Source organism: Myotis nattereri, assembly GCF_964212035.1.
Source record: "Myotis nattereri genome assembly, chromosome: 6".
NCBI lineage: Eukaryota > Metazoa > Chordata > Mammalia > Chiroptera > Vespertilionidae > Myotis > Myotis nattereri.
The window spans coordinates 2,189,179-2,215,006 of record NC_138081.1 but is presented as its reverse complement, the minus strand read 5'-3'; the positions used below and the strand labels follow the sequence as shown (position 1 = coordinate 2,215,006).

The window sequence follows — 25,828 nt, the reverse complement described above, 5'->3', positions numbered from 1 at the left end:
CCCGCCCCTCGCGGGCCCATCCGACGCCGAATCCTCTCCCCAGCCCCGCGCAGGGCCCCCGAGGCGCGGCTCCTCTGCTCCCGAGCGGCCGGCGGTTCCTCCGCCGGGAAGCACCGATGGCCCCGCGGGACCCAGAAATGATTCGGGCTGCGGCCCTCCTCCGCAGACTCTTGTCTTTGCTTTTTAAGAACCTCCTGCTGCCTCCTCCCTCCCCTGGTAGCCCCCTCCCGTCTTTGGCTTCCAGTCCGAGCAGCACTGCGGCCCGAATGGCCCGGCTCTCAGTCCCCGCCCCCTCGCGCCCGCTCCGCCGCCGGACCCAGACGTCTTCGTTCCCTCCCCTCCGCCCGGCGCCTGCAGGCCCTTGGCTCTCTCCTCACCCAGCCCGAGCTGCCTCCCTTTGGGCACCACCTTCTCCGCGGCCCGGCTCCCCGGCTCCGCGCCAGCCCCGCTCCCGCGCGCAGGGCCCGCCAGGCGCGCGCCTCCCCGGGGGGGGGGGGGGGGCGGGGCGGGGCGGGGCGCCGGTCCCGGTCGGGCAGTGGGAGGGCCCTCGCCGCTCTCCCCTCTCTTCCCTCCGCCCGGCCTCCCTCCCTCCGAGCCCTCCCTCTTCCCTCCGCCCGAGCTTTCCCGGTCCCTGGCGCCGCCTCCTTCGCTCCGGGCTCCCCGCTCCCACGGCCGCCGCCGCGGGGAAACGGGGGTGGGGTCGGGAACAAGAAGAGGCCGAGAGCCAGGCCGGCGGCGCCCGGGTTCCAGGGCCGGAGGGTCGGGAGGAGGGGAAGGTGGAGAAGAGGAAGGGCGGGGACAGACGAGGGGAGCGGGGAGGAGCGGCCGGGCTGGGGCCTTGAGGCGGGGACCGCGGGGGAGCTGGGCCGCCGCCGAGGTAAGAGCCGGGCCGGGGCGGGGAGGCCGCCGGGGCCGGGCGCGCGGGGCGGGGCGGGGGCGGGGAGGTGGAGCCCCGCGAGGGCGGAGGCCCGGCGCGGGGGCTGCGGGCGGTGGGACGGCGTCCTCCCCTCGCCCCTGGCCACCAGCTCCGCCCCCGCCTCCTCGCGGGGAGCCTCCCGTTCCCGGCGCAGCGGGTCGGAGCCCGGAGGCTACGGGGAGGCCGGCCCGGCGCGCAGTGCCGGCCCCGCGGGGCTCACGCCGCCGCCTCTCGCTCAGATGCCGCCGCCGCCGCTGCTGCTGCTGCTGCTGGCGCCGCTCTTCCTCGGCCCGCAGGACGCGGGCGGGGCGCAGACCCCCAACGCCAGCGCGGAAGGTGCACCCCACCCCCAGCCCTCGGGGTCTTCGTTCCGGCCCCGCCAGCCTGCCCCCCTGTACTCCCGCTGCCCTTCGGCCACCCGGTCGCCCGCTGGGCCCCTCCCTGCGACCCGCGCGAGGCCTCAGCTCCGCCCGCTCCGGCCCCCGTCGCCACCCAGCCCTGCCCTTTCCTGGTCCTCCCAGCCCTCCCAGGTGGCCTCGTGAGAGCTTCTCACATCCTGATTCAACTAGATGTCCTCCCGGCTCACTCGCACATCACACCCCCACGATCTCTCCGTTACTTTTCTCCTTACCGACCGGCTCCTTCCCTCCCCACTTCTGGGTTCTATGAGCAGAGTTCTGCGGGGTACCCTCTCCCTCCCGCCTCCACCCCCATCCCCGTCCTCCCGGCCCGGGGACCGCGCCCTAGCCTCTCCACCCCGCGGCTGACTCGCCTCCCCCCCAACCCTCCACTCCCCTCAGGTTGCCAGATCATACACCCGCCCTGGGAAGGGGGCATCAGGTACCGGGGCCTGACTCGGGACCAGGTGAAGGCTATCAGCTTCCTGCCCGTGGACTACGAGATTGAGTACGTGTGCCGCGGAGAGCGCGAGGTGGTGGGGCCCAAGGTCCGCAAGTGCCTGGCCAACGGCTCCTGGACAGAGATGGACACCCCCAGCCGCTGTGGTGAGTAGCCTCCCAGTGCCCCTCATTGGTCAAGACCATTCCTCTTCCTGCCTCCGACTCTAGCGTTACCGTGGGTGAGCCGGCACCTGGACTCGTGCAACTAGTTCACAAACACTTGCGCTGCAGGAGGGACTTGCTGTGCGCAGTGAGAGGCAGCGGCTAGCAGCCTGCGCCGTGCCGGTCACCTTTCCTCCCCCAGGCCACCGCACATTGATCCCATAACCTGATTACTCATCTTGTGAGTTTATTCTCTTCAAGGACTATTAGTGGCAGATTATGCAAAAACATTCTAAAATGATTTATCACATTTCCGAATACCTGTCTCTAATGCAGAGACTGCACCCCCAAGAAACAGAGTCCCGTCTAGCATGAATACAAGCAGGTAAAACACGAAAGGCAAATGTGATTGCATCTAAAGTCACCTGCCTCCTCCCATCGCGCAGCCAGAACCGCCCACTGAAGAGCGCATTTTCCGTGCTTATAGCTCCACCTTGGGTCCCTACGTGGCAGTGCTTCTTCCTTTTCTCCCTGGGAATGTGTGGGTGCTTCAGGGCGAAGGGGGGCCTGGAAGCCGGAGACCGATCCCTTTTGCGCTGATTTCCTGCACTGTGCGATGCCTGTGGGCCCCAATCCACAGCTCAACCGCCTGCTCTCTAAGGGCAGGAGCCTTTTCACCCTGCCTCTGTTCATGTCTCTCCACAGTCCGAATCTGCTCCAAGTCTTATTTGATGCTGGAAAATGGGAAGGTGTACCTGACGGGCGGGGACCTCCCAGCCCTGGACGGAGCCCGGGTGGATTTTCGGTGTGACCCTGACTTCCACCTGGCGGGGGTGTCCCGCAGCACGTGTAGTCAGGGCCAGTGGAGCAGCCCCAAGCCCCACTGCCAGGGTGAGGGGGCCGCTGCCTGCCTGCCGCCTGAGCTGGGAGTGGGTGGGGGGAAGGAGGGCTCTGGGGAGGCCGAGGCCGAGGCCCAGCTTCTTCCTCACCCACGGGTGCCGGCCCCTCCCGCAGCAGCCGCTCCCCGGGAGCCGGAGTTGGGTGGAGCTTCCTTTATGCACCTTCCTCTTCTGTCTCCTGCTCCCAGTGCTTGGCCTCACCTTTTCTCTTCTCCATTGTGAGCCTCACCCTCCATCACCCTCCTTAAGGTTTAAATACCCCAGTTTTCCTAGCTCCAGTCCCTTTTTCTAAACTTTGAACTTTCTATGCATAAACCTCGTCTAGAACCAACCCCTCCCCATTTATTGCATAACTGGATTATTGTACAGACTCAGAAATAAATCATGTCATACTTAGAGAAGTTGGTAAGATTGGGAAGAATATCTGGGTGGAAAGTTATCAGGATAAAATTAAAAAGGCTTAAAACTGGGGGCAGAACTGTCAGAGCACAAGGAGGAGCCTCTGCCCGGCCCAGACAGCCTCCCGCCCTCGCTCCGGGCACCCTCCTAGCCCTTCCCCGCCCAGGCCTGCAGGCCTCCCCGCATCCCACCTCCCCCGCAGCCTCCTCCCTGGCGGGCAGGCACACCTTCGCTTCCCCTACACTTTCGACTCTTTTCGGATCCTCAGGTTCTCACTCCATTATTCTGCTTGCAGTTTGTCATTCCATTCTGGCAAGTAGGAGTCCCCGAGGCTGGATTAACCACGAAGCGAATGAGGCAAGCTTCGGGATCCTTGTGCTCTAACAATGTGTCCGCATGGCCATAGGTGTTTTGTAAAATGCATAGGATATTTTAACAGCAATGGCTTAAAAGCAACTGTATTTGTAATTGTTTTCTCTTAAAGAGAGACCCCCACAATTTATAATATTTAGGCTCCACCAATCAGGATCTGCCCATGTCTTAGCTGTAGGCATTTCTGTCTCAAATTCTGTCGTCCTACGAAAAATAAAAAAAGCCCAAGTCCTGACCCACAGTCCGCCTCGCTCTCCTCCCCAGGCACCTCCCCTGAGAGGCGGGCTCCCGCTCCCCGCCCCCGGCCCGGACAGGTGTGGGGGGCTGGGGGTGAGGCCGGGGAAGCCGGGCGCCCGTGGTAACTCTTCTCTGATCCCGTCTCTCCCGCTGCCAGTGACCCGACCGCCGCACTCAGGTGAGAGGAAACCCCACGCGCCCACCCCGCCCCCCACCCGCGGCCGGCGGCTTCTGCCGGGACGGGATCCGGGTCCTCCCCCGCCCCCACCGTCCGCAGCCCCTCGTCGCCTACCGGGTCCCGCCTCCAGTCCCGGTTTTCTGCGCGGCCGCCTCCCGCTTGGCTGCACCTCCCGGGCGCCGCCTCCTCCCAGACTGCGCCGCCCGGCAGGGGGCGCGGAGACCCGTCCCGTCCTCCTCGGCTCCCCGGTCCCAGCACCTTCCTGCCCTGCCCTGCCCGCCCTTCCCCGGGATTCACCTGAGGACGCCCGCCCGGCCTCCCCAACCCCCTCCCCGCATCTCGGCGCCTCCCGGCACCTTCACGGCCTTCCCCCCCTCCCCCTCCCCCTCCCCCTCCTTCCCTCCCCACCCCCGCCGCCACTGTCTCGTTTCTTCCCGGCGCGCTCCCTCCCCTCCCCCACAGGCTCCCAGCACCCCCACTCTGTGGCCGGCCCCTTCCAACCCCCTCCTTCCCTCCTCCCCTCCCCTCCCCTCCGCGCTCCTGCCTCCCGGCACCCTCCGCCCTCCTGCACGGCACGCTGCTCCCCTCTTTCCTGCCCCCCACGTCCCCACGTCCGTTTCCTCCTCCCAGGGGGTCTCCTTCTCCCTCCGGCCCCCCCTCCGCTCCGGGGTCCTTCCGTTCGCAGAGCCCGCCTCCTTCCCCGCCCCCTTCTTCCCACCTCACCCCCCCCCCCGCCCCCAGCTCCGTGACGTCAGAGCCCCTCCCAGCCGCGTCCCCCCCGCCCGGGTCGGTCGGTCAGTCAGTCCGCGAGGAGAGTCGGCGGCGGCGGGAGCGGAGCTGGAGCCGGGGGCGTGGGGAGCCCATCTTCCCTGCCTCCCCGAGGCCCTAGTCCCCTCCGCCCCACGCAGCCAGGGATGGAGGCGCCTCCGCGGCACCCCCTCCGCAGCCCTCCCCAGGACCAGGGTCCCCCCTGAGCGCGCTCCCCAGCCGCTGCCTGCCGCCCCCTCCCCGCCATGGGTCCGGGGGGCGCCTCTCCCCGGGCTCGGTGGCCGCTGCCGCTCCTGGTGGCGATGGCGGTGGGGGTGGCTCCGGCGGTGTGGGCCTCCCACTCGCCCCACCTCCCGCGGCCTCATCCGCGGGTCCCCCCGCGCCCCTCCGCAGAACGGCGCGCAGTGTACATCGGGGCGCTGTTTCCCATGAGCGGGGGCTGGCCCGGGGGCCAGGCCTGCCAGCCGGCCGTGGAGATGGCGCTGGAGGACGTGAACAGCCGCAGGGACATCCTGCCGGACTATGAGCTCAAGCTCATCCACCACGACAGCCAGGTAGCCCCGGGCCTGGGGGGCAGGGGTCTGGGGGCCTCAGTCCCGACCACTTGGTTCCGGGCCGACCCCTCCCACGTGACCAGCAAGAGAAGGGCTGGGAGTGCAGCGGCGTGGGAGTCCCGGGGGCTGGGGGTTCAGGATGAGGGTTTAGGGGTTCACAGTAGTTAGCCCTGTTGCAAGGCAGACCCTTCTGCTCCCAGAGACCCACGGACGTGCTTGGGCTTGGGGAAGCTGGACGGATTTAGGGGACCAGCTGATCCAGGTCCTCTGGGGAGTGAGCTGACCCTGGGATGGGCGGGGGGGGGGCGGGGGGGGGGTCGTCAGAGGTAGGAACTGGATGGGGCTCACATTTACCCCGGAAGCAAGGTCCATCTTGGCATCAGGTCGGAGCTGGAAGGAATAGGAACCAAACGAAGAACATTTTGAGGGACTTGGGCTCTGGTGTTCCATTATCACAAAACCCAGAAGGGTCGCTGTGAGTCCCATCTGACTTCCTCCAAGCCCGCCGTGCAGGACTCCCGGGCTGCGGGGCTGAGGAATGTGTGGCTGGGAAGGCTCATTGGTGGTCAGAGGCGCTGGGAGAATGAACTGGATTAGAGGCCCACAAGGGAGCCCCCGCAGTGGCGGGGGTGGGGGGCTGGGGAGCAGGGCACAGCAGCACACAGGGGCTGGCAGGGGGTGGGGGGCGGCCTGAGCGGGGGGCAGGGAGGAGGCGGGGCAGGGAGAGCTGGCAGGTCCTGGGAGCTTGGGTCTGGAGCTAGTCTTCACAGCTTCACAGCATGTGGCTCTAAGATGTGAGCCGGGAAAGGGGATGTGGGGTAAGAGGTGAGGAGAGGGAGCAGGGAAGGGAAGGAAATCTGGGTCCAGGTGTGGTAGGGGTGGCCCTCAGAGACTCAACGGCTGTGGCCCGGGGAGGAGGGAAGCTTGGCGGCTCACACTGATCTCTGACCTGTGCCGGGAGTGAGACAGAGCCCAGAGGGGAGGGTTGGCGACCTCGCCCTGGGGTGTGCTGAGGGTTTCTGTTCCTGCCGTAATCTACACCCAGGCACAGGTAAGTGAGCGAGGAGGGCAGAGTGGGGAGAGCGCAAGGGCTGTCCGCAGCTTGGAGCCAGAACCTGAGGTCCTCTGACAGTGACCCTCCAACTTCAGTATCCGTAAGGATCACCACAGGGCGCGGCTCAATGTGCAGTCTAACTCCTGGGTTAGGGATGAACCCAAGGACCTGCATTTTTACCAAGAAACCCTGCCCTTGCGGGGCCTGTGCAGCGAAGCCCCGATGTGCGTGGGAAGAGCAACAGGGCACAGGGAGAGAGTGCGTGTTGGACTGGGAGCCGCAGGGCGGGAAGAGGGTCAGCTGATGGGAAGGCCCAGCTTCGGAGGACAAGAGAAGCACTTTGCTGTGGGCGGTGGGAGCCCAGGAAGGGTGGGTGTGGGCTTTATGGTAGGGCGCACGGGGAGTGCAGATGCATCCACCAGACCAGCTGAGGCCCTGGAGGTGGGGAGACCTGAGAGAAGGGAGGTGGAGGAGAAAGTAGCAGAGGCAGCAGGGGGAGATGGACAGGCAGACACACGGGTGTATCTGGGTCCTGGCAAGAGCAGAGCAGAGGAGCTGGGTGGGAGGTGTGCTGGGAGGAAGCCTGCGGGCTGCTTTGGGTGTGGAAGGGAGAGGGTGTGAGAAGCAGCAGGGAGGGATGTGGGCACCAAGGAAGAGACATTGAGGAGCACGCGTCGCCCTCTTTGTATGTATCTTCCGTGTTGTATGTCCTCGTTCCTAACCACCTTCCTTCAGACGGGGAGGGGCATGGGGAGGCTGGGGCAGGGGCAGGAGTGACAGCTCCTGGGAGACCCAGTGGGAGGGAAGAAGCTGCTTCAAAAATCAGCCACTGAGTGGACACTGAGCACTGCCCTTGGCATGGGGGCAGGTGGCGCTTCAGACTCTGCCAGCCCCCCACCCCACCCCCCGCCCTGCAGCTCCCACAGTGTCCCCGAGGTCAGGCCTCAGTGGGGAGTGAGCAAGCTTTAGGGGGCCTTTATTTCCTTGCACCTTGCTCCCCATTTCACCCTCCTCTGTCCCCTGAGCCTCCAGTCTGTGTCCCTCTGGCCTGCCTCCCCACTGGCTTCCCTGGGGCTCCAGCAGCTTTTGAAAGGTCATCTGTCAGCAGGAGGCAGCGGGCAGAGAGGCCCCCCCTGCGTTCTTTTCTTTGCAGGCTTTCTGCGTGCTTACTTCCCCATCCCCATGCCCCTCCTCAGGCACCCCTAAAAGTCATCTCGTTGCTTGAGAGTCATTCTATTTATTCTCCCCAGTTCTTCCTCCTCTTTGTTTCTTCCCCCATGGCTGCCCCGAGTGTGTCTTTTTCCGATGGACCCATGAAAGGTCAGGCCCAGCAGGAGGGCTGGATGCTGAGCTGGCCCCCCAGTGCGCCTGCTTCTGCTCTCTGTGTCACTAGCCCAGTGAAGAGAAGAGGGAGGAAAAAGGAAGGTGGAGAGAGGGAGTTTGCAGATGTGAGGGAGGGATTTTCATAAAATGGCTTTGAGGAGGCTGCCTGGGACGCGGGGAGAGTTTATTCATATTCCTTCGGACTCTTCTACGCATACATGTTTGGAGCGTAGAAACGTGGTAGGAAGCAGGAGTGCTGGAGGGAAGGTGGCCAGGGTCTGGGTGAGCTGGAGGAGGGAAGGGGTTTGGACATGGCACTGCAGGTGGAGGAGGGTATAGGTAAGCAGCCGCTGGAAGGCAGCTATTTAACGGGTGAGGGAAACCGAGAAGATAGGAGACTCCGCTCAGAGGGAGAAGAACATGGCAATAATGACAAAAGGGTTTCAGCAGAGGAGTGGGTAGTTGGGGGAAGTAACTCGGTTTTGGGGGGAAATGGAGTAGGAGTTACAGGGATGGAGGATGCTAGGGGAGCCAACCCTCACGGTCTCCCCCCATTTAGTGTGACCCAGGCCAGGCCACCAAGTACCTGTATGAGCTGCTCTACAACGACCCCATCAAGATCATCCTCATGCCGGGCTGCAGCTCCGTCTCCACGCTGGTGGCAGAGGCCGCCAGGATGTGGAATCTCATTGTGGTGAGTGGGGGCGGGCCAGAGGCCAGCCGTTTTTTTGGGTGTATTTGAGAGGATGGCTTCCAAGATTCAGAGCCCTTTGCAGACCTGAACTAATCGGCCTCCTAGCACCAGGCCTGACCCTCCGCAGCCACTAGAAGGCGCTGGCGTCAGACGGTGAGGGTGTGCAGGCCTTTGACCATGGCATTCCTAGGGCGGGGCAGAGGTGCTTGGAGAGAGTGGGCAGGGTTGGAGACGCTCTGGGCAGCTGTTGGCGGAGCCCATGGATGACGTCCCTGTTGAATGACGTCCCTGTCGCCCTATTCCTGTCCCTCGTAGCTTTCCTATGGCTCCAGCTCACCAGCCCTGTCGAACCGGCAGCGCTTCCCTACGTTCTTTCGAACTCACCCGTCAGCCACCTTGCACAATCCTACGCGTGTGAAGCTTTTTGAGAAGTGGGGCTGGAAGAAGATCGCCACCATCCAGCAGACCACCGAAGTCTTCACATCGGTGAGGGGTTACTGGGCAGCGGGCGCCTGCTCCAGCTCCGGGCGGAAAGGGGTGACCTGGGACTCATTCTGGGAGAGACCTGGATTCTTTATCACAAGAGAACACATTCCCGGGGGTTGAATGCATGTACTTTCTATGCCAGAGGAATGAGCACCTTGAATTTTCAGGATCCTTCAACTTTGTGGTTTTAGGGCTCCCCCCTTTGATGCCTTGTTCCCCAGACAGGTAGTCCCCAAGTGACCCCGTTCTACCAAAGTAGGTTCATTCCAAAGTCGGGACATAATAAGGAGAACATGTGCGGTAGGAACCCTGGGAGGCAGCAGGGTCCGCGCACTCCAAGGGCTGGTGTGTGTGTGTGAATGGGAGCAGAGGGTGGAGCTATGAAGATGGCACAGGCACAGTGAGGGAGAGGGAGGGAGAGAAGGATGGAGACAGGGACAGAGAGAGAAGTATGAACATGGGTCAGGTAGCTGACTCAGGGATGCTGACGAGGCCAGGTGGAGTGGAGGGGAGCTCTGAGGGAGAGAAGACAGTCGGTTTCTTCTCCGTTATTATGTTCTTTGAATCCTCTCTTTACTCTCACTTTCATGGCCCTTTACCCCCCTCCCCCCCCCCGCCACCCCCATCTCTTAGTGATTCAGGACGCTCCTTTCTGTCCTTTGACTGTCTGCTCACGTGCCTCTTGAGGTTGACATCGTCCCGCCTGTCCAGGCCCTGCCTTGTCTTTTATGGCTCCTGTTTCCTTCCCCCATGTTTGCTGTCAGTGGTGAGAGGGCGGAGTGGGGTGATCTGTCAGACACAGAGGTGCAGGGGGGCTCGCTGTGCACCTCCTTGCTTGGAAGATCCCTCCTGAGGCTCCAGGGGCCGTCCTCTGACCACTCCCGCCCAGGGCAGAGGATGTTGGCGGGGAAGGTTCACACGCTGTTCCCTGTGGGGTGTGGGATCCCAGCCAGATCTCTGGTCTTCACCTCCTGTGCACCTGTGTTTCTGTTCTCATTCCTGCTGAAGACTCTGGATGATCTGGAGGAGCGCGTGAAGGAGGCTGGAATTGAGATTACTTTCCGCCAGAGTTTCTTCTCAGACCCAGCTGTGCCCGTCAAGAACCTGAAGGTGGGGTGGCCGAGAATGGCCAGGGGCACAGTTTGGGTTGGTGAGAAGAACCGGGTGGGGGGATGTTGGGTTTTTGTTTTTACATTGAGATGTAGCTGACATTGACGGGTGTGAGCCTAAGGTGCCCAGCATGTGGATTTGATACACGTAGAGATTGCAATAGGTGCCCCCGGGCCTTGGCTGACGCCTCCGTCAGGCACCTCACCTCGGTTCTGTGAGACGGGAGCCTCTCCTGGAAGCTTGTCTCCACGCTCCAGGTGACACTCACCCGCTCAGAACTCTGTTTCTCCCTCCTTCCTGCAGCGCCAGGACGCCCGCATCATCGTGGGACTTTTCTATGAGACTGAAGCCCGCAAAGTGTTCTGTGAGGTGGAGTTGGAGTCTGGAGAGGGAGGGCCTGGGCGGGCTCTGGCCCTGGGCATGGCTCTGCTGAAGTTGACAGCAGATGGTCTGAGGTGATGGTTCACGTGATGTCCCCGGCGGTTGGCTCTGACTCCATTTTTGGCTTCTCACACACATGACACTCTCCAGCTCTCATTTTTCCACCACTTCCTGTTTCGGGGGGGGGGGGGGGGGGTCTGTAGCTCCAGTCCTTCCTACGGGCTGGGAGATGCCAGAGACTGGGAGGAGCTTAGGAGGAGGAGGCGAGCCTCTCCTACTCCCCGCCCCAAACCTGTAGATTTCTCTCTTCATTTCTCGGCCCTTCTCTGATTCCCCAGAGGCTGGATAGTGACATACGAGATAGGACCAGAAAACAGTGACAGACCCAGCCCTCCTCCTCTGCATCCAGGTGTACAAGGAGCGGCTCTTCGGGAAGAAGTATGTGTGGTTCCTCATTGGCTGGTACGCGGACAATTGGTTCAAGACCTATGACCCGTCCATCAACTGCACAGTGGACGAGATGACCGAGGCGGTGGAGGGCCACATCACCACTGAGATTGTCATGCTGAACCCTGCCAACACCCGCAGCATTTCCAACATGGTGAGAGTGTGGGGACTTAGCGGCCGGACCTGGGCAGGTGGGGAGCCCCGAGGGAGCCTTGAAGGGGAGGGGAGCAGGTGTGGAGTTTGGAGATACAGGGGCGCAGGGCGCCTGTGCCCACCTTGAACTTGTTTATATCGTTTCCTCTGGATTCCACTTCTGCTCTGACTTCCTTGGGCAAGAAAGAGAGGCAGTGGGGTGGTTCAATGAGGGTGGTCTGATGAGTGGAAGGGCTGTTACCATGGAAACGAGTTGTTGGCAAGAAATGAGATGAGGACTGAACCGGTTTGGCTCAGTGGATGGAGCGTCGGCCTGCAGACTCAAGGGTCCCGGGTTTGATTCCGGTCAAGGGCATGTGCCTTGGTTGTGGGCACGTCCCCACTGGGGGGCGTGCAGGAGGCAGCTGATCAATCTCTCATCGATGTTTCTGACTTTCTATCCCTCTCCCTTCTTCTCTGTAAAAAAATCAATGAAATATATTTAAAAGAAAAAAAAAAGAAGTGAGATGAGGGAGAGGTGTTAATAATAACAGGTGTTGCACATGCAAGCACACCTCTAAGGAGCACCATTCTAGGCGTGAATATAGTTTATTTTCTTGGTGACTTCAAAGCTTTTTCCAGCTGGTGCTCAATTAGCAGTGCTCCTGGTGCTGCTCTGGATAATCCTCCTAGAATTGCAGGTGCAAAGGGGACTTTTGAAGTCACTTAGCCCCAACCCTGCAGGTGAGGGCCACAGGTGAGGGTGTGAGGACAAGAGTCACTACATCTTTTTTTTTTTTTTTTTTAATTTTACTTATTTCAGAGAGGAAGGGAGAGGGGGAGAGAGAGATGGAAACATCAATGATGAGAGAGAATCATTGATCAGCTGCCTCCTGCACATCCCTTACTGGGGATTCCAGGCATGTGCCCTTGACTGGAATTGAACCCGGGATCCTTTAGTCCGCAGGCCAACGCTCTGTCCACTGAGCCACACCAGCCAGGGCAAGGCACTACAGCATAAGGAATACAGAGTCTTGGGTGAGCTGGATAGGACTACCTAAGTGTCTGCTTATTGTGCCCAGGGCGATCCCAGGTCTGGAATGCCTGCTTTGGGCAGCAAGCTGAGGGTGAGTTAATGGTTATAAAACCCCCAAATATCTCATTAAAACAAAGTTCTGGTAGTAATTGCTTTTGTGTAGTAAACCAGGAGCTTGATACATAATTTTAGTGATCCTCACGGCAGTACTCTGATGTTAGTTTTTCATTTCCATTTTATAGGCCAAGAAACTGAGGCTCACAGAGGGTAGTGACATACTTGTCTCAGGTCATGTAACTGTTGGTGGGCAGGCTCGCTCCAAACCCGTGTCCCCATCACCTTCCAGGGAACCAGGAAGTCTGACTAAAAAATTCCTACTTTGATTGGCTAACACTCTTTTTGAGTGAGAGCGAAAGAAGATTCGAGAAGTTTATTCTGGCCGTGGATTGTGCTGAAGGGCCAGTTGTCGTGTGGACTCTGCTATGGACACTGTCCTGGGACAGTCTGAGGGATTCTGTGTGTAAGGCATCTTGGTTGAAAAGTTCCCTGGAAAAATTCTGAAAGGTCACTTGACTGGTGCGTTGTCCATTGGATGGAGGTCTTCTTTCTCTTGTTCTCCAGAGAAAGGTGCTGCCTGCCTTCGAGCTCCCAGGGCTGTAGGGACAGCAGGCCTGCTCCGCAGCCCGCAGCGCCAGGGGAGAAGCAGCCGTAATGCCTGACTAGGGAGGGGATTATAGGCGAGTTAAATGGACAAGGCAGGTGGATCAGAAGCAAGGGTTGGTCTTCGGGGCCCAGAGTCACGGCGACTTAGAAAAGGAGTCGAGTGGGTGGCCTTGAATCTAGGTGAACAGTCCTGAAACGAGCTCCCAGAACCACCTGGAAACTGGTTAGCATGCAGATTATCGGCCTCTTCCCTTGGAAGTTTCTGTTCCGGAGGTCTGGGCAGGCTGCCGGATTTACACCTCTGACAAATCCCCGGGGTGTTGATGCTTCTGGCGTGGGGACGTATTTTGAGTACCATTGGTTAGAGATGTGGTTTTCAACCAGAGGTTGCAATATCTAGGGGTGATTTTGGTTGTCACAACTGCTGTCTAGTGGACAAGCCAGGGATGCTTCCAAAACACCCTACCATGTGCCAGACAGTCCCCTGCAACAAAGAGCTATCCTGCTGCAAAGGCCAGTCGTGCGGCACCGAGAAGCCCCGGCTTCGGAGCCAGCCGTGCGCGGTGGGTGAGAGCGGTTCTGGAGAATGGTGATGGCTCTGGGCTAGAGGGGCAAGTAGGCGGTGGGAGCAAGATTGTGAGTAAAATGAGTAAATTTTTTGTTGTTGTTAACCCTCACCTGAGGATATTTTTCCATTGATTTTTACTGAGAGTGGAAGGGATGTGGGGAGACACAGAGAGAGAAACATCGATGTGAGAGAGACACGTTGATTGGTTGTCTCCCTCACCCACCCTGACCCGGGCCGGGGATCGAGCCTGCAACTGAGGTACACGCCCTTGACAGAAATTGAACCCGGGACCCTTCAATCTGTGGGTGGAGGCTTTATCCACTGAGCCAAAGAGGCTGGGGCTAAATGAGTAAATTCTGACAGCGATAGAGGTGCCATCAGATCTGGAGAAAATACAAAATAAAACTTATCTCATTATATGCATTTTAGGTCACTGTTGAGCATCCACTCTTACATATAGAAACTGCCAGACAGGGCTGTTAGAAAATTAGTTTCATAAATTTGCACTTGGTTACTTCACTAATTTCTATGCGTTATGGAACTTTTGTTCTGTTTTCCTTGAGCTGCCTAGTAACATTTTTATTTGAAAAGTGGCAGCCATACCTTTGCTGGCCCAAGAGGGGCTGTTTCTGGTAACTAGTTATGTGGGCTCAGGGGTGCCAGCAGCGGCGAGCCAGTGGGGGGTGGGGGTGGGGCGAGGGGGCCAGGGCTTGGGCAGGGGCACAGCATGCAGAGCGGGGGGAGTCCCCGCCTGTTGGGGTGACTTTCTGACATAGTGATTACTGTGAACTGCAGATTGGATAGACCTGGAGGCAGAAGGACAGGTTGGAGCTTGTCCCGATACGTAGGCTGTGGGTTCATCTCCGCTCAGGGCACAGGAAGAAGCATCCAAGGACGCATATACAAGTGGAACAGCAGTTGATGTTTCTCTCTCTTGCTCGCTCTGAAAAATCAATTACAATTATTTTTAAAAGCCTCAGCCGCTGTCGTCCTCTCAGCGGCGCTCTGCGAGGCCTGGGCGCCCGGGCAGCACAGGGCTCAGGGACTCGGCACAGGCGCCGGCTGTGGGTCCTGCTGCCACGCACTAGCCGTGCACCTTCAGGCAGCTGAACTTTTCTGTGCCAGTTTCCTTATTTCTAAAAGGGCCACACCTCATTTAAAGGCTAAGTAAGTGACACATGTACCTTAGGAAGGTGCCTGTTACAGACAATGTAAACGTTAGCTATTGTTATTACTATTAACAGTGCTCTGTGTAGGAATGCATGGGAATAATGACACATTTCAACAAAAGAATTAAGAAATTTGGTGATTTGAAGGAGTCTAAGGTGATTTTAAGGATTCAATCTTATGTGCTGAGAAGTGTTAGGGAGTGAGGAAAATTGAGCTTTTAGTCTTAGGTATTATTTTTTTATAGTTTTTTAAAGAAAATATTTTTATTGATTTCAGAGTGGAAGGGAGAGGGAGAGAGAGAGAAACATCAACCATGACAGAGAATCATTGATTGGCTGCCTTTTGCACGTCCCCTACTAGGGATCGAGCCCACAACCAGGGCATGTGCCCTGACCAGTAATCGAACCCTGACCTCCTGGTTCACAGGTCGATGCTCAACCACTGAGCCACACCAGCTGGGCAACAAATACTTTTTCTTTTAAAGCTATTCACTGAGCAGTATCTTTTTTAGAAAAATATATTTTTATTGATTTCAAAGAGGAAGGGAGAGGGAGAGAAAGATAGAAACATCAGTGATGTGAGAGAATCATTGATCGGCCGTCTCTTGCATGTCCTCTACTAGGGATCAAGCCCAAAACCTGGACATGTGCCCTTGACTGGACTCAAACCTAAGACCCTTCAGTCCGCAGGCCGACGCTCTATCTACCGAGCCAAACCAGCTAGGGCCTAACTTTATTTCTTAAAGCAGCTCAAGTTCACAGCAAGATTAGTGGCAGGAGCAGAGATTTTCCACATGTCCCTGCCCTCACACGTGGAACCCTCACTGTCAGCATGCCCGAGTGGTCACTGATGCACCTACATTGACACATCGTTTTCACCCAAAGTCCATAGTTTTATGAGGGCTCACTCTTGGAGTTGTGCATTCTGTATTTCATGCACACACACCCCTCATGAAATCATACAGAGCGTTTTCAGTGCCCTAATTCAGTGGACATCCATCTGGGAGGGCACAGTGCTGGGTTCTGAGGAAGGAGAGAGGGGTGGCGCCTGGTCCTGTCCTCAAGGGCAGGAGAGCCAGCCTGTCTGTCTGCAAAGCCAGGCTGTTCCCACTGCACCACACTGCCTGGCCTTTCTACTCCTTTGTGTCCAGAAAGTTGAATAGAAAGAAAAGTGGGCACCGCATGGGGAATGAAGACTTTTTTTTTAAAATATATTTTATTGATTTTTTACAGAGAGGAAAGGAGGGGGGTAGAGAGTTAGAAATATCGATGAGAGAGAAACATCGATCAGCTGCCTCCTTCACACCTCTTACTGGGGTGGGCAAACTACGGCCCGCGGGCCGGATCTGGCCCGTTTGAAATGAGTAAAACTAAAAAAAAAAAAAAGACCGTACCCTTTTATGTAATGATGTTTACTTTGAATTTATGTTAGTTCACACAAACACTCCATCCATGCTTTTGTTCCGGCCCTCCGGTCCAGTTTAAGAACCCATTGTGGCCCTGGAGTCAAAAAGTTTGCCCACCCCTGGAACCTGTGTCTTGCTCAGAAGTCACCACTGAGTGTGGTTTTAGGAGGTAGGGAAGGGCAGGTGTGATTTTCTCCTTTATGTGGAAGCCATCTCCAAACCCTACGGGAATTCACCTCTGGTCATCTAGCTAAGTGACTGCCAGGTATGGAAACTCAGGTTTCTGACCCATTTCACAACAGAGGTAAAAGAACTGTCATTCTGTTACTTAGCTTTCTTGGAAAAAGATTTCCAAGAAAAAGAGGGCTGGAAGGGTGTGGGTAGGGGTTGAATAATAGACCTTGAAGCTTAGGGGATGTCTGCGAGTCCGTGAACTGCAAGACTGCGGGGCAGGAGTCCGGCCCTGAGAAGGCGCCCTGGGACAGGCCGCGTGAGGAAGCTGGATGCCTCCGCCGCTGGGGCTTTGGGCGTCGGAGGGGCTGTGTGGCCGGGGAGCTCTGTTGGGAAGGTTGGAGCTGAGAGCACAGCCATTCTCTTGCTTTGCCCTCCACATTCTAACCTTCACCATTTATCGTGCGGTGTCAGCTCTGTGTGTCGTTCTGAGCAGCTGTGCACATGAAGGTGTTGGTCCCAGCTGCTCCCTGCCCTAGTCTAGTGGCTTCAGGTGTAAAACAGACACGGGTGTAGCTCAAGGTTTTATGTATACATTTGCTCGACCTGACAACGTGAACGTAAACCATCTCTTCAAGTCGAGATGGAGGAACCAGAAGCGGTGTTACCCCGGCCTCCCATCCTCCAACCCCTTCCTCCCTAGACATCCCAGGAATTTGTGGAAAAACTGACCAAGAGACTGAAAAGACACCCCGAGGAGACGGGGGGCTTCCAGGAGGCCCCGCTGGCTTACGATGCCATCTGGGCCTTGGCCCTGGCCCTGAACAAGACCTCGGGAGGGGGTGGCCGCGCGGGCGTGCGCCTGGAAGACTTCAACTACAACAACCAGACCATCACCGACCAGATCTACCGGGCGATGAACTCCTCGTCCTTCGAGGGCGTCTCCGTGAGTGCCAGTGGCCCCCCACACGCGTGCTCCTGGGAGCCCCTCTGGAAACGCCGCCTCTCGGCTGCCCCCCTGCAGCAGCTGGTCTCAGTCCAAGGAGTAGGGACCCCAAACCCACCTGAGACTAGAAGGGGGAAGGCCGTCCCATTGCTTCAGCCCTCCCCTCATTCCTTTCAGCCCAGATATGTCTGTCAGATAAGAACGATAGGGCTTTGAAAGAGGAAAGAGGTCATTTGCTTATTCCATTAAAGTGGGGAAACCACCCAGGGACTCAGCGACCTGCTCAGGCCCCACACCCAGAAGCCAGGCTCCTGGTGCTCTGTGGGGATTCTTCCATCCAGATCTCATGGTGAAGCTTCTCAAAAGAATAATGTTTCTGAAATCCAGGGTATGGGTATCTGGGGTATGTCCTATATGCAGGCAAATGCCATAAATAGAATTCATTCAGAACCTCAATTAGCTTCAAAAACACCAGGATTCAAAGCCTGAGTCCCGAGATCTCTCACACTTGCTTTTATCATCCTTGTGCCTCTGCCTGTTCCTCTCCCTCAGGGCCACGTGGTGTTTGATGCCAGCGGCTCTCGGATGGCATGGACGCTTATTGAGCAGCTCCAGGGTGAGCCTGGGGGCGGGGGCGGGGAAGCGAGGGGCAGGTGGGCTGGGCTAGGAAACCAGGAGACATCACAAGATGGCCTTGGTGCCTCTCTACCTTCTCTTTTAACTGTTTGTCAAGCTTTTAACTAATACTAGTAACAGTAATAGTGAAAGCAGCTTGTGTGTGGGTGAGTGTCTCTGAGCTGCAGTGGTCGTGTTCTTCAGGGGGTGTGCGCTGTTTCCACGTCGGCTTCCGTTCTGATTTCAGGAGTTTCCCTTTGTTGGCTTGGGGTGAGAAGTTGACCTGTCATTTGCATACCCATGGACTCAAGGATTAAGCTGAATCTAGGAAACGCTATTTTTTTTTCAGCGTTAATTTCATGAGCATATTTTTAAAATTGGTTTTTAGAGAGAGAAAGAGCGAGAGAGAGAGACAGCGATGCGAGGGTCAAACATTGATTGGTTGCCTCCTGCACGCCTCCATTGAACCAGAAATCAAACCCATGAACCTTTGGTCCAAGGGCCGATGCTCTAACCACTGAGCAACTGGCCAGGGCAGAAACCTATTGTTTTTAAAGGGAACTTATAGAATTTTCTTCCTACATACATAAGTAAACATTCTTTTTTGTTGTTAATCCTCACCTGAGGATATTTTTCCATTTTTTTTATGGAGAGTGGAAGAGAGAGGGAAAGACAGAGAGACACATTAGTGTGAGAGAAACACATTGATTGGTTGCCTCCTGCACGAGCCCTGACCAGGGCCTGGGCTGGGGAAGAGCTTGCCACCAAGGTATGTGCCCTTAACCGGACTCGAACCCAGGACCCTTAGATCTGCAGGCTGATGCTCTATCCACTGAGCCAAACTGGCTAGGGCATAAGTAAACATTCTTAATTTTTTTTTTTTAGTATGTGTAGTTTGGTTTTTCCAGGTCATGTTTTCTTATAGCTTGGCCCACTTATGTATTTGCAAAACTCCCATGAGTTAATTTTCCAACCTCTCCCAGCTCGGCCTCTCAGCATGGCCGGGAGAGCCGTTCCTTGGCTCCCTGTGAAAAGTTTCTTCCTGGCTCCCACATTCTCTCAGAGCTTCTTTGTACCAGGAGGAGCGGGAATGGCCGGCGGCCATGGGGAAGGGGGCGCGAGTCAGCCTTTGATGGGAGAGCAGGGTAACTAGGACAGTCTGGAATAGAACCTTAGGAGTGACTGAGTTGCACTCGGCGGCACTTTGAGAGGCAGGTACAACTTATCTGTGGAATTAGAACCCAAGCCAACCAACAAGGGAGGAATTTATAAAACGAAAGTGGAAGCCACTGGGAAAACAGATGCCATGATTCTGTCACGAGAGGGAGGATAAACATGTGTAACGCTTTAAAGCTGGACCCACAGGGAGAGAGATCTTGCTATGAGAGGTGGGCTGTGCGATGAATGGTGGCTTCCCACCTACAGATATTGGTTTGTGGGACCGTTTACACTGCCTTTACGTCAGGTTGCTCATCCACGTGACCGCTCAGGCCCTTCCAAGTCTCTTCAGGGCGCGGGTGAAGGGAATTGGTTGCAACCACAGAAAGCCGCCTTAGGGAAGTGGAAGGCTGGGAGTGCCGGGAGTAGTCTTCCCCACCCCACGGCGCTCCTGTTGTCTGCCAGGTGGCAGCTACAAGAAGATCGGCTACTATGACAGCACCAAGGATGACCTCTCCTGGTCGAAAACAGATAAGTGGATTGGTAAGTGGTCCTACGTATGTTTTCCTTCAATCCCCTGAACAATCGTGAGCAGCGTCGTGCACTTGAATGAAGGTGGGTGGCAGGTGCCATGAGGTTGAAATGCTCCGGGGGGTGGACCAGGATTGGGTGAAGAGAAAGGGAATAGAATGTCCAAGATCTGGGCAGAGGAGGCTGGTGTATCGTGAGGGGGAATAGGCAGTTGGTAGCACGCGCTATTAGAAACAGTCACCGGGGGTTGGAGGCAGGGGCAGGCAGGTGCGGGAGACGGGCACCCATTCGGGTCTCCCCGATGTCTGATGCCTTGATGTACCAGGCCTGGAATTGCCTCTTTATTTGTCAAGAAAGCAGTTGCTTAAACTACAGGAGAGATGAGTGTTGTTTGCTGGAGTGTACCTGTTAAAGACGACAGTAAGCGGTGTTCTCTGAGGGCTTGGTGGCTAAAATAGTAGGAAGTGGGGAAGATACCAAAGGTGGGCATCGTGAGGACGGCGGAGGCACAGCAAGGGGGCCTGCCTGCCACCCCAGGAGGCCCCCCACTGCTACTTCCTGGGATGTAGGGCAGGCCCCGGGCTATAAATGCTGCATGGCCTGAATTACACCTTTCCCAGGCTACACATTGAAATTAGCTTTTTTCCCCTGTGAACTCTGACAAATTTAAGCTTCCTCTCGATACTGGAAACACCTTTGGGGATACCCCAGCCAGGGCTAATAGTCACAGGCCAGCTTTTTCCTCTTTCCTGGAGCTAAGAGGCCAGACCAGATGCTTGGAGGCTCTTAGCTTTATGATTCTACAATCATAAAGCTTTTGATTTGAGTTGTAAGAAACCTCATCATTTTCTCAGCTATCCCCCCTTTCCCTTCCCATTTCCCTTTCCTACAAGAAACACAGGAAAACGGGACAAACAGTAAGAGAAAAGGCTATGAGGCCCGGCTCTGCCAGCCTGTGGACAGCGCAGCCGCCCCTCGGAGCGCATGTCTGCTGGCGCCTGAGAGCCGGGCCCGCAGCGCTGTCCGCCTGCAGCTGCCGCTGCCTCCCCGTCCACCTGCCTCCCTGGGTCCTCCTTCCTCCTTCTTTCCCTCTCTCCCTCCTCCCCCTGTAGGAGGGTCTCCTCCTGCTGACCAGACCCTGGTAATCAAGACATTCCGCTTCCTGTCACAGAAACTCTTTATCTCCGTCTCGGTTCTCTCCAGCTTGGGCATTGTCCTAGCTGTTGTCTGTCTGTCTTTTAACATCTACAACTCCCACGTCCGGTAAGTGTATCTTCTGACGTTTTTGCTGTCCTGTCTGCCTCTCCAAGATGGTGATCATTGAAGGGAGAGAGTCACACCTGTGTCACTGCGGCCATGTGTCAGTTTTCACTGACCTACCGCTCCCCTGGGTCACTGCGCGGAAGGTGAAGCCAGAGAGTTCCCGTCCCTGCAGCTTAGGGGCCGGGCAGGCGGGCAGGGCTCGGGGTGGGGTGAGCTGGTCTGGGCGGGAGGCCCTCCCAGCCCTGCAGCAGCCAGGCCAGTCGGCTTTCTCCCAGCTCTGCTGCCCGCCCAGGCCTGTCTTCCTTGTCCTGTGGCCTTTGGAGACTGACCTCCCTTCAGAAGAGGCTGATTCTGCTTTCCTCTCCCTTGCTCCCGCCTGGGCTCCAGCTACATCCAGAACTCACAGCCCACCCTGAACAACCTGACGGCTGTGGGCTGCTCGCTGGCCTTGGCTGCTGTCTTCCCCCTGGGGCTGGACGGGTACCACATCGGGAGAAACCAGTTCCCCTTTGTCTGCCAGGTGAGGCGCAGCTCCCCTCCGGCCCTGCCTTCTTCCCACCTGTCCTGTGCCTCCAGGTGCGTTCGTTCTGGAGCTCGCCTGTCAGTTCAGTGTGGGCTCCAAGGCTGCCAGGGTCCTGAAGACAAAAGCAGGGTCCCCACGGAGGGACAGCCGTGGCTTGTCTCGGCTTGGGGGCTGAGAACAGGAACTGGATTTCCTGTGGAGCCTTGGGGGATGGGAAGGATGACGACAAAGATCTGGACCCACAGCCGGGACTGGGGAGGCAGCCCTGCTACACGGGTTGGCCCTCGGGATGCAGTGCAGGGAGGAGCCTGGCGCTGTGGGGAAGGGCTGCTGCCCACAGCATCTCTGGTTCTGTGTTGTGCTGGTAGGAAACACCCCGTGTTCCCTGCCCACCTTACTCTCCCCTCTCCTCTGCCTGGTGCCTGTCTCCGGCCCACGCTGTGCACAGGGGTCTGCTCACCTGCACCCAGGCCACCGGCAGGCCGCTTCCAGGGGGAGGAGGCAGCGGGGTGCAGGCTGCTGTGGACACGCAGAGGAGCGGTGTTTGAATATTGAGGGGCTCGGTTTGTCAGCTGGAGGAGTAAAGGGTGGCAGGGCAGTGTCACAGGCCAGAGCGGAGGCCTGGGGAGCAGTCAGAAGTGACTGGCATTAGACCAGAGGTTTTAGGAAGATCCCCTCGTGGCAGAGTGGACGATGGATGGGAGGGGTTTGCTGAAGGTAGGGAGCCCCTTCCTCCACTCTCCCTGGTGCCCCCCCCCCCCCCAGGCTGCCTCCCTGCAGCCCCAGCGCCCTCTCCTTCCAGGCCCGCCTCTGGCTCCTCGGCCTGGGCTTCAGTCTGGGCTACGGCTCCATGTTCACCAAGATCTGGTGGGTCCACACGGTCTTCACCAAGAAGGAGGAGAAGAAGGAGTGGAGGAAGGTGAGTGCTGGCGTCCTCCCCTGTGCCTGGCTGCCAGGCCCAGGGGTGACCCTGTCCTGTGCTCACCCGCCAGACCCTGGAGCCCTGGAAGCTGTATGCCACGGTGGGCCTGCTGGTGGGCACGGACCTCCTCACTCTCGCCGTGTGGCAGATCGTGGACCCCTTACACCGGACCATCGAGGTACCGCGGGGTCAGGTGGCCGAGCGTCAGGGCTGCAGGCTGAGCTGCTAGGCCCAGGGCTCATCTGGAGCGGGGCAGCGGCGCCAGGAGGGCTGTGCGCTCCCCGGGTCGTGGGGAGGGTAGCCATCCCTAAGGTGTGGGGGGCCTGTCCAGGCCTAGAGTGGGATTTGGCCTCAGCACTGGGGTCTCGTAGGAAACGGGGCAGAGCTGGGAGTCAGGCACCAGCAGAGTTGGGGGGGGGGGGCATAGGATGACACCCGTTTTCCTGCGGCCTCATCTCCTTTAGACTTTCGCCAAGGAGGAGCCGAAGGAAGACATCGATGTGTCCATCCTGCCGCAGCTGGAGCACTGCAGCTCCCGCAAGATGAACACGTGGCTCGGTGTGTGGGGGGTGGGGTGTGGAGGTGGGGGTGTGGGCGGGGCTTGGAGGGACGGCAGCCCAGTTTATGACCTTCTGTCTTGGACTGCCCTGAGAGGGGGCAGCGGTGTCGCTGGGAGGAGCGTAGGGTCTGAGGAAGGGCCGCGGCAGAGCTGTGCCCCCCTGCCCCGGGGAGGGAGGGCCCTGGGGATGGGCTCCGTCTTCCGTCACCGGCTGCCCGCGGGCTTCAGTCCCTCCGCCTTCAGCTCACTCCTCTGTGGCCACAAACGGCAGACTCCTCAGTATGCAAAGCTGGGTTCCCAGCCGGAGGGTAAGGGTCATGACCATCACCTTCCCCTGTGACCTGGCACCCAGGCCGGGAAGGTGGGCAGGTGAGGGTGGCGGGGAGGGGCTCCCTGTTCACGGGGAGCTCGGAGCTGGGGCGCGAGGCTTCTGCCCAGTGACCCCCGCCGCTGTCGCAGGCATTTTCTATGGCTACAAGGGGCTGCTGCTGCTGTTGGGTATCTTTCTTGCTTATGAGACCAAGAGTGTGTCCACCGAGAAGATCAATGACCACCGGGCGGTGGGCATGGCCATCTACAATGTGGCGGTGAGCTCCGGCGCTTGGCATGGGCCCAAGGGGCGGCCTGGGAGGATGGGGACCCCGGGTGGAGTGACGGGTGCTGTGACGCCTCGGGGCTGTGGAGCACCCGACATGCACAAGGCCCCGCCTGTCCATGTCCGTGTGCACATTCGCTGGAGGGGTGGGTGTGACTGCCCCGCCGGTGGGGAGGGACCGGAAGCCCGGCCCTGCCTCTGGCTCACAGGGGAGACGGAGGCTAGGTTCCCGCAGGTGTGCTCTGGGGGACCCCAGGGGTGTCTGAGCTCAGGGCTCGGCCTTGCGGGACGGGACTGGAGGGGCTGCTTTGGGGCAGTCTGTGTGCGCGAGTGCGAGTCCTTTTCAATGGGAAGGCCACCAGGAGCCTGAGCGCAGACTCTCCTGGGGGAGGGGCAGCCTGGCTCGGGCCGTCCCCTGAGACGCCCTGCCCGCCCCCAGGTCCTGTGCCTCATCACCGCGCCGGTCACCATGATCCTGTCCAGCCAGCAGGACGCAGCCTTCGCCTTCGCCTCTCTCGCCATCGTCTTCTCCTCCTACATCACGCTGGTGGTGCTGTTTGTGCCCAAGGTGAGCTCGCTGTCTCCCACCAGCCCCTCCCAGACCGCTCCCTGCCGCCTCCCCTCCCCTCCCTTCCTTCCGGTCCCCCCCCCCCCCACCCCCAGCCGGTAGCTCACGGTCTTTGCTTGGCCCTCCCGCGCCCCACACCCGCCCCCAGATGCGCAGGCTGATCACCCGAGGGGAATGGCAGTCGGAGGCTCAGGACACCATGAAGACGGGGTCCTCGACCAACAACCACGAGGAAGAGAAGTCCCGGCTGCTGGAGAAGGAGAACCGGGAGCTGGAGAAGATCATCGCCGAGGTGTGAGGCCCAGGAGTGCGGGAGGCGGGAGGCGGGGAGGTGTGAGGCCCAGGAGTGCGGGAGGCGGGAGGCGGGGAGGGAGGCCCCAGCGAGAGGACTCCCTGCCCTGAGACCCAGGGGAGGAAGGGCTCTGCCGAGCAGGGGGCTCTGCCGGCCCGGAGCCCTCCGCACAGCCTCCTCTAAAGGGGGTGGACGGGCCCAGGGGCCACGCAGTGACAGGTGCTCAGACTGGGCGAGGGGATCTGATTGGACGCTGCGCTGCCCTCCCCTCCCCCTTCTCTCCTGCCTGATTTTGTCCTCATGGTGCCCCAGTTTGGCCTTTGGGCTTTACTTCTCAGTTTCTCATTTTAATTTCTTTTGTCCGCCCGCCCTCTATCCTCTATCCATTTCCCTCTGCCCCCACCCCCCCAACCCCTGACTCCCGGCTCCCACCTATCTTCCTCCAGAAAGAGGAGCGTGTCTCCGAACTGCGCCGCCAGCTCCAGTCTCGGCAGCAGCTCCGCGCACGGCGCCCCCCTCCCACACCCCCGGGCCCCTCTGGGGGCCTGCCCAGGGGCCCCCCTGAGCTCCCCGACCGGCTGAGCTGTGATGGGAGTCGAGTCCATTTGCTTTACAAGTGAGCGGGTGTGGGGAGGACAGGCCCGTAAGGGAGGGAAGTGGAGAAGCCAGGCTCCCACCCTCCTGTAAATACAGCCCCCTGGGCACAGACCTTGCTGTCCTGGTTCGTCCATATGATGCCGTCATCTCTCCCCTCAGCCTCACCACACCCTCTCCCTTCCTGCCCCCTCGGGGAGTCTCCCCGGGCTATGTTCTGGGGTGATTAAGGAGAAGCAGCGTGGGCAGGTTTGGGAGCTGCTTCCAGTGGGTAGTTGGTGAGAATTCTGACCAAGGCAGCATCCCTGGCTGCTGACCTGGATCGATGGGCCATGGGGAGCGGGTGTGTCCCTGCACATGTGTGTCTCGGGGACGACCCCCCTGAGTCTCAATAAACCAGTGAGCACCTGTCCCCACTGTGAGCAGAGTGTGCGCCTTCCGCCGGCCTGGGGCTTCTTGGCGCCGGCAGGGCGTGAAGAGGTGTCTGTTCCGCCTCTGAGGGCTCAGCAGGGCACAGCCCAACACGATTAGGGCTGAGATTCCTGCAAGGACATCAGCGGTTGAGTGTAGATTCCACCTCACGCAGAACTGCAGCCCATGCTACCCGCTAAGCGCTCATTTGTGAAGACAGTGGTGACCACCTTCCCTCGCCAGCCCCCCTGCTGGCAGCATGACGCCCTTCTCCAGCAGCAGGTGAAGGGCCCTTGTGCATCAGATAGCCCTGGCCACGGAGATGCTGGGTAAATGCTGGCCAGGGCCGCTGCTCTCACAGAGGGACACGCATTGGGAGCTGACCTGCAAGGACCATTCCTAGGACTGAGGGGTAGCAACAGCGAGGTGATGCCCGCTGGGAGACAAGTCCTCGCACCTCAGAAGTCTGGCTAAGGGCTCTGGGTGTTTGGACTTGCTATCCGAATGAAAGGAAGTAGCGGGTGGTCAATGGAAAAAACAAACTTGCCTAGGACTTTCATAGTAATTCTTTTATAATAATTCCTGTGGGGAGGTTTTGAGACTTTATAAGTTTATTTGAGTCAAACTGTCAACATATGCCAGGGAGCAAGATCGCGAGTGCTCTACAGAAGTGCTTTTTTGAAGCTCAGCTTCTCTCCCTTTGGCACTGATTTTTTTTAAGCGATTTTTGCAAAAGGGCTGCCAGGTTGGATGGGCCCTGTGGTTTCATTATCGTGTTTCAGAGCCAGGTTCTAAAAGCAACATGGCTACACCTCAGGCCAGGACTGGAAAAGCACTCTGGGGTTATCTGCTGTGGACTGCTTGGACTTACATTCGTCTCCCCTCTT

At 58.6% G+C, this 25,828-nt stretch overlaps 1 protein-coding gene across 2 annotated transcripts; it reads left to right on the top strand.

The window, feature by feature from the left end:
• Positions 1–696: 696 nt before the first annotated feature.
• Positions 697–24,942, top strand: GABBR1 (gamma-aminobutyric acid type B receptor subunit 1). 2 transcript variants are annotated; one of them, XM_081094064.1, is made up of 23 exons: positions 697–877; positions 1,156–1,252; positions 1,717–1,920; positions 2,623–2,808; positions 3,982–4,002; positions 5,164–5,324; positions 8,261–8,395; positions 8,711–8,881; positions 9,890–9,991; positions 10,295–10,360; positions 10,782–10,973; positions 16,668–16,910; positions 17,463–17,526; positions 19,149–19,226; positions 20,327–20,477; positions 20,865–20,997; positions 21,803–21,919; positions 21,993–22,100; positions 22,387–22,480; positions 22,941–23,068; positions 23,516–23,644; positions 23,793–23,936; positions 24,383–24,942. In XM_081094064.1, exons 2-23 carry the CDS (start codon positions 1,156–1,158, stop codon positions 24,554–24,556), a joined length of 2,898 nt encoding a protein of 965 aa, XP_080950190.1. In that variant the 5' UTR covers positions 697–877; the 3' UTR covers positions 24,557–24,942. The 2 variants fall into 2 exon arrangements, with proteins under 2 accessions (XP_080950190.1, XP_080950191.1); XM_081094065.1 differs by lacking the exon at positions 697–877 and having other exon boundaries at positions 963–1,252.
• The last annotated feature ends 886 nt before the right edge of the window (positions 24,943–25,828 follow it).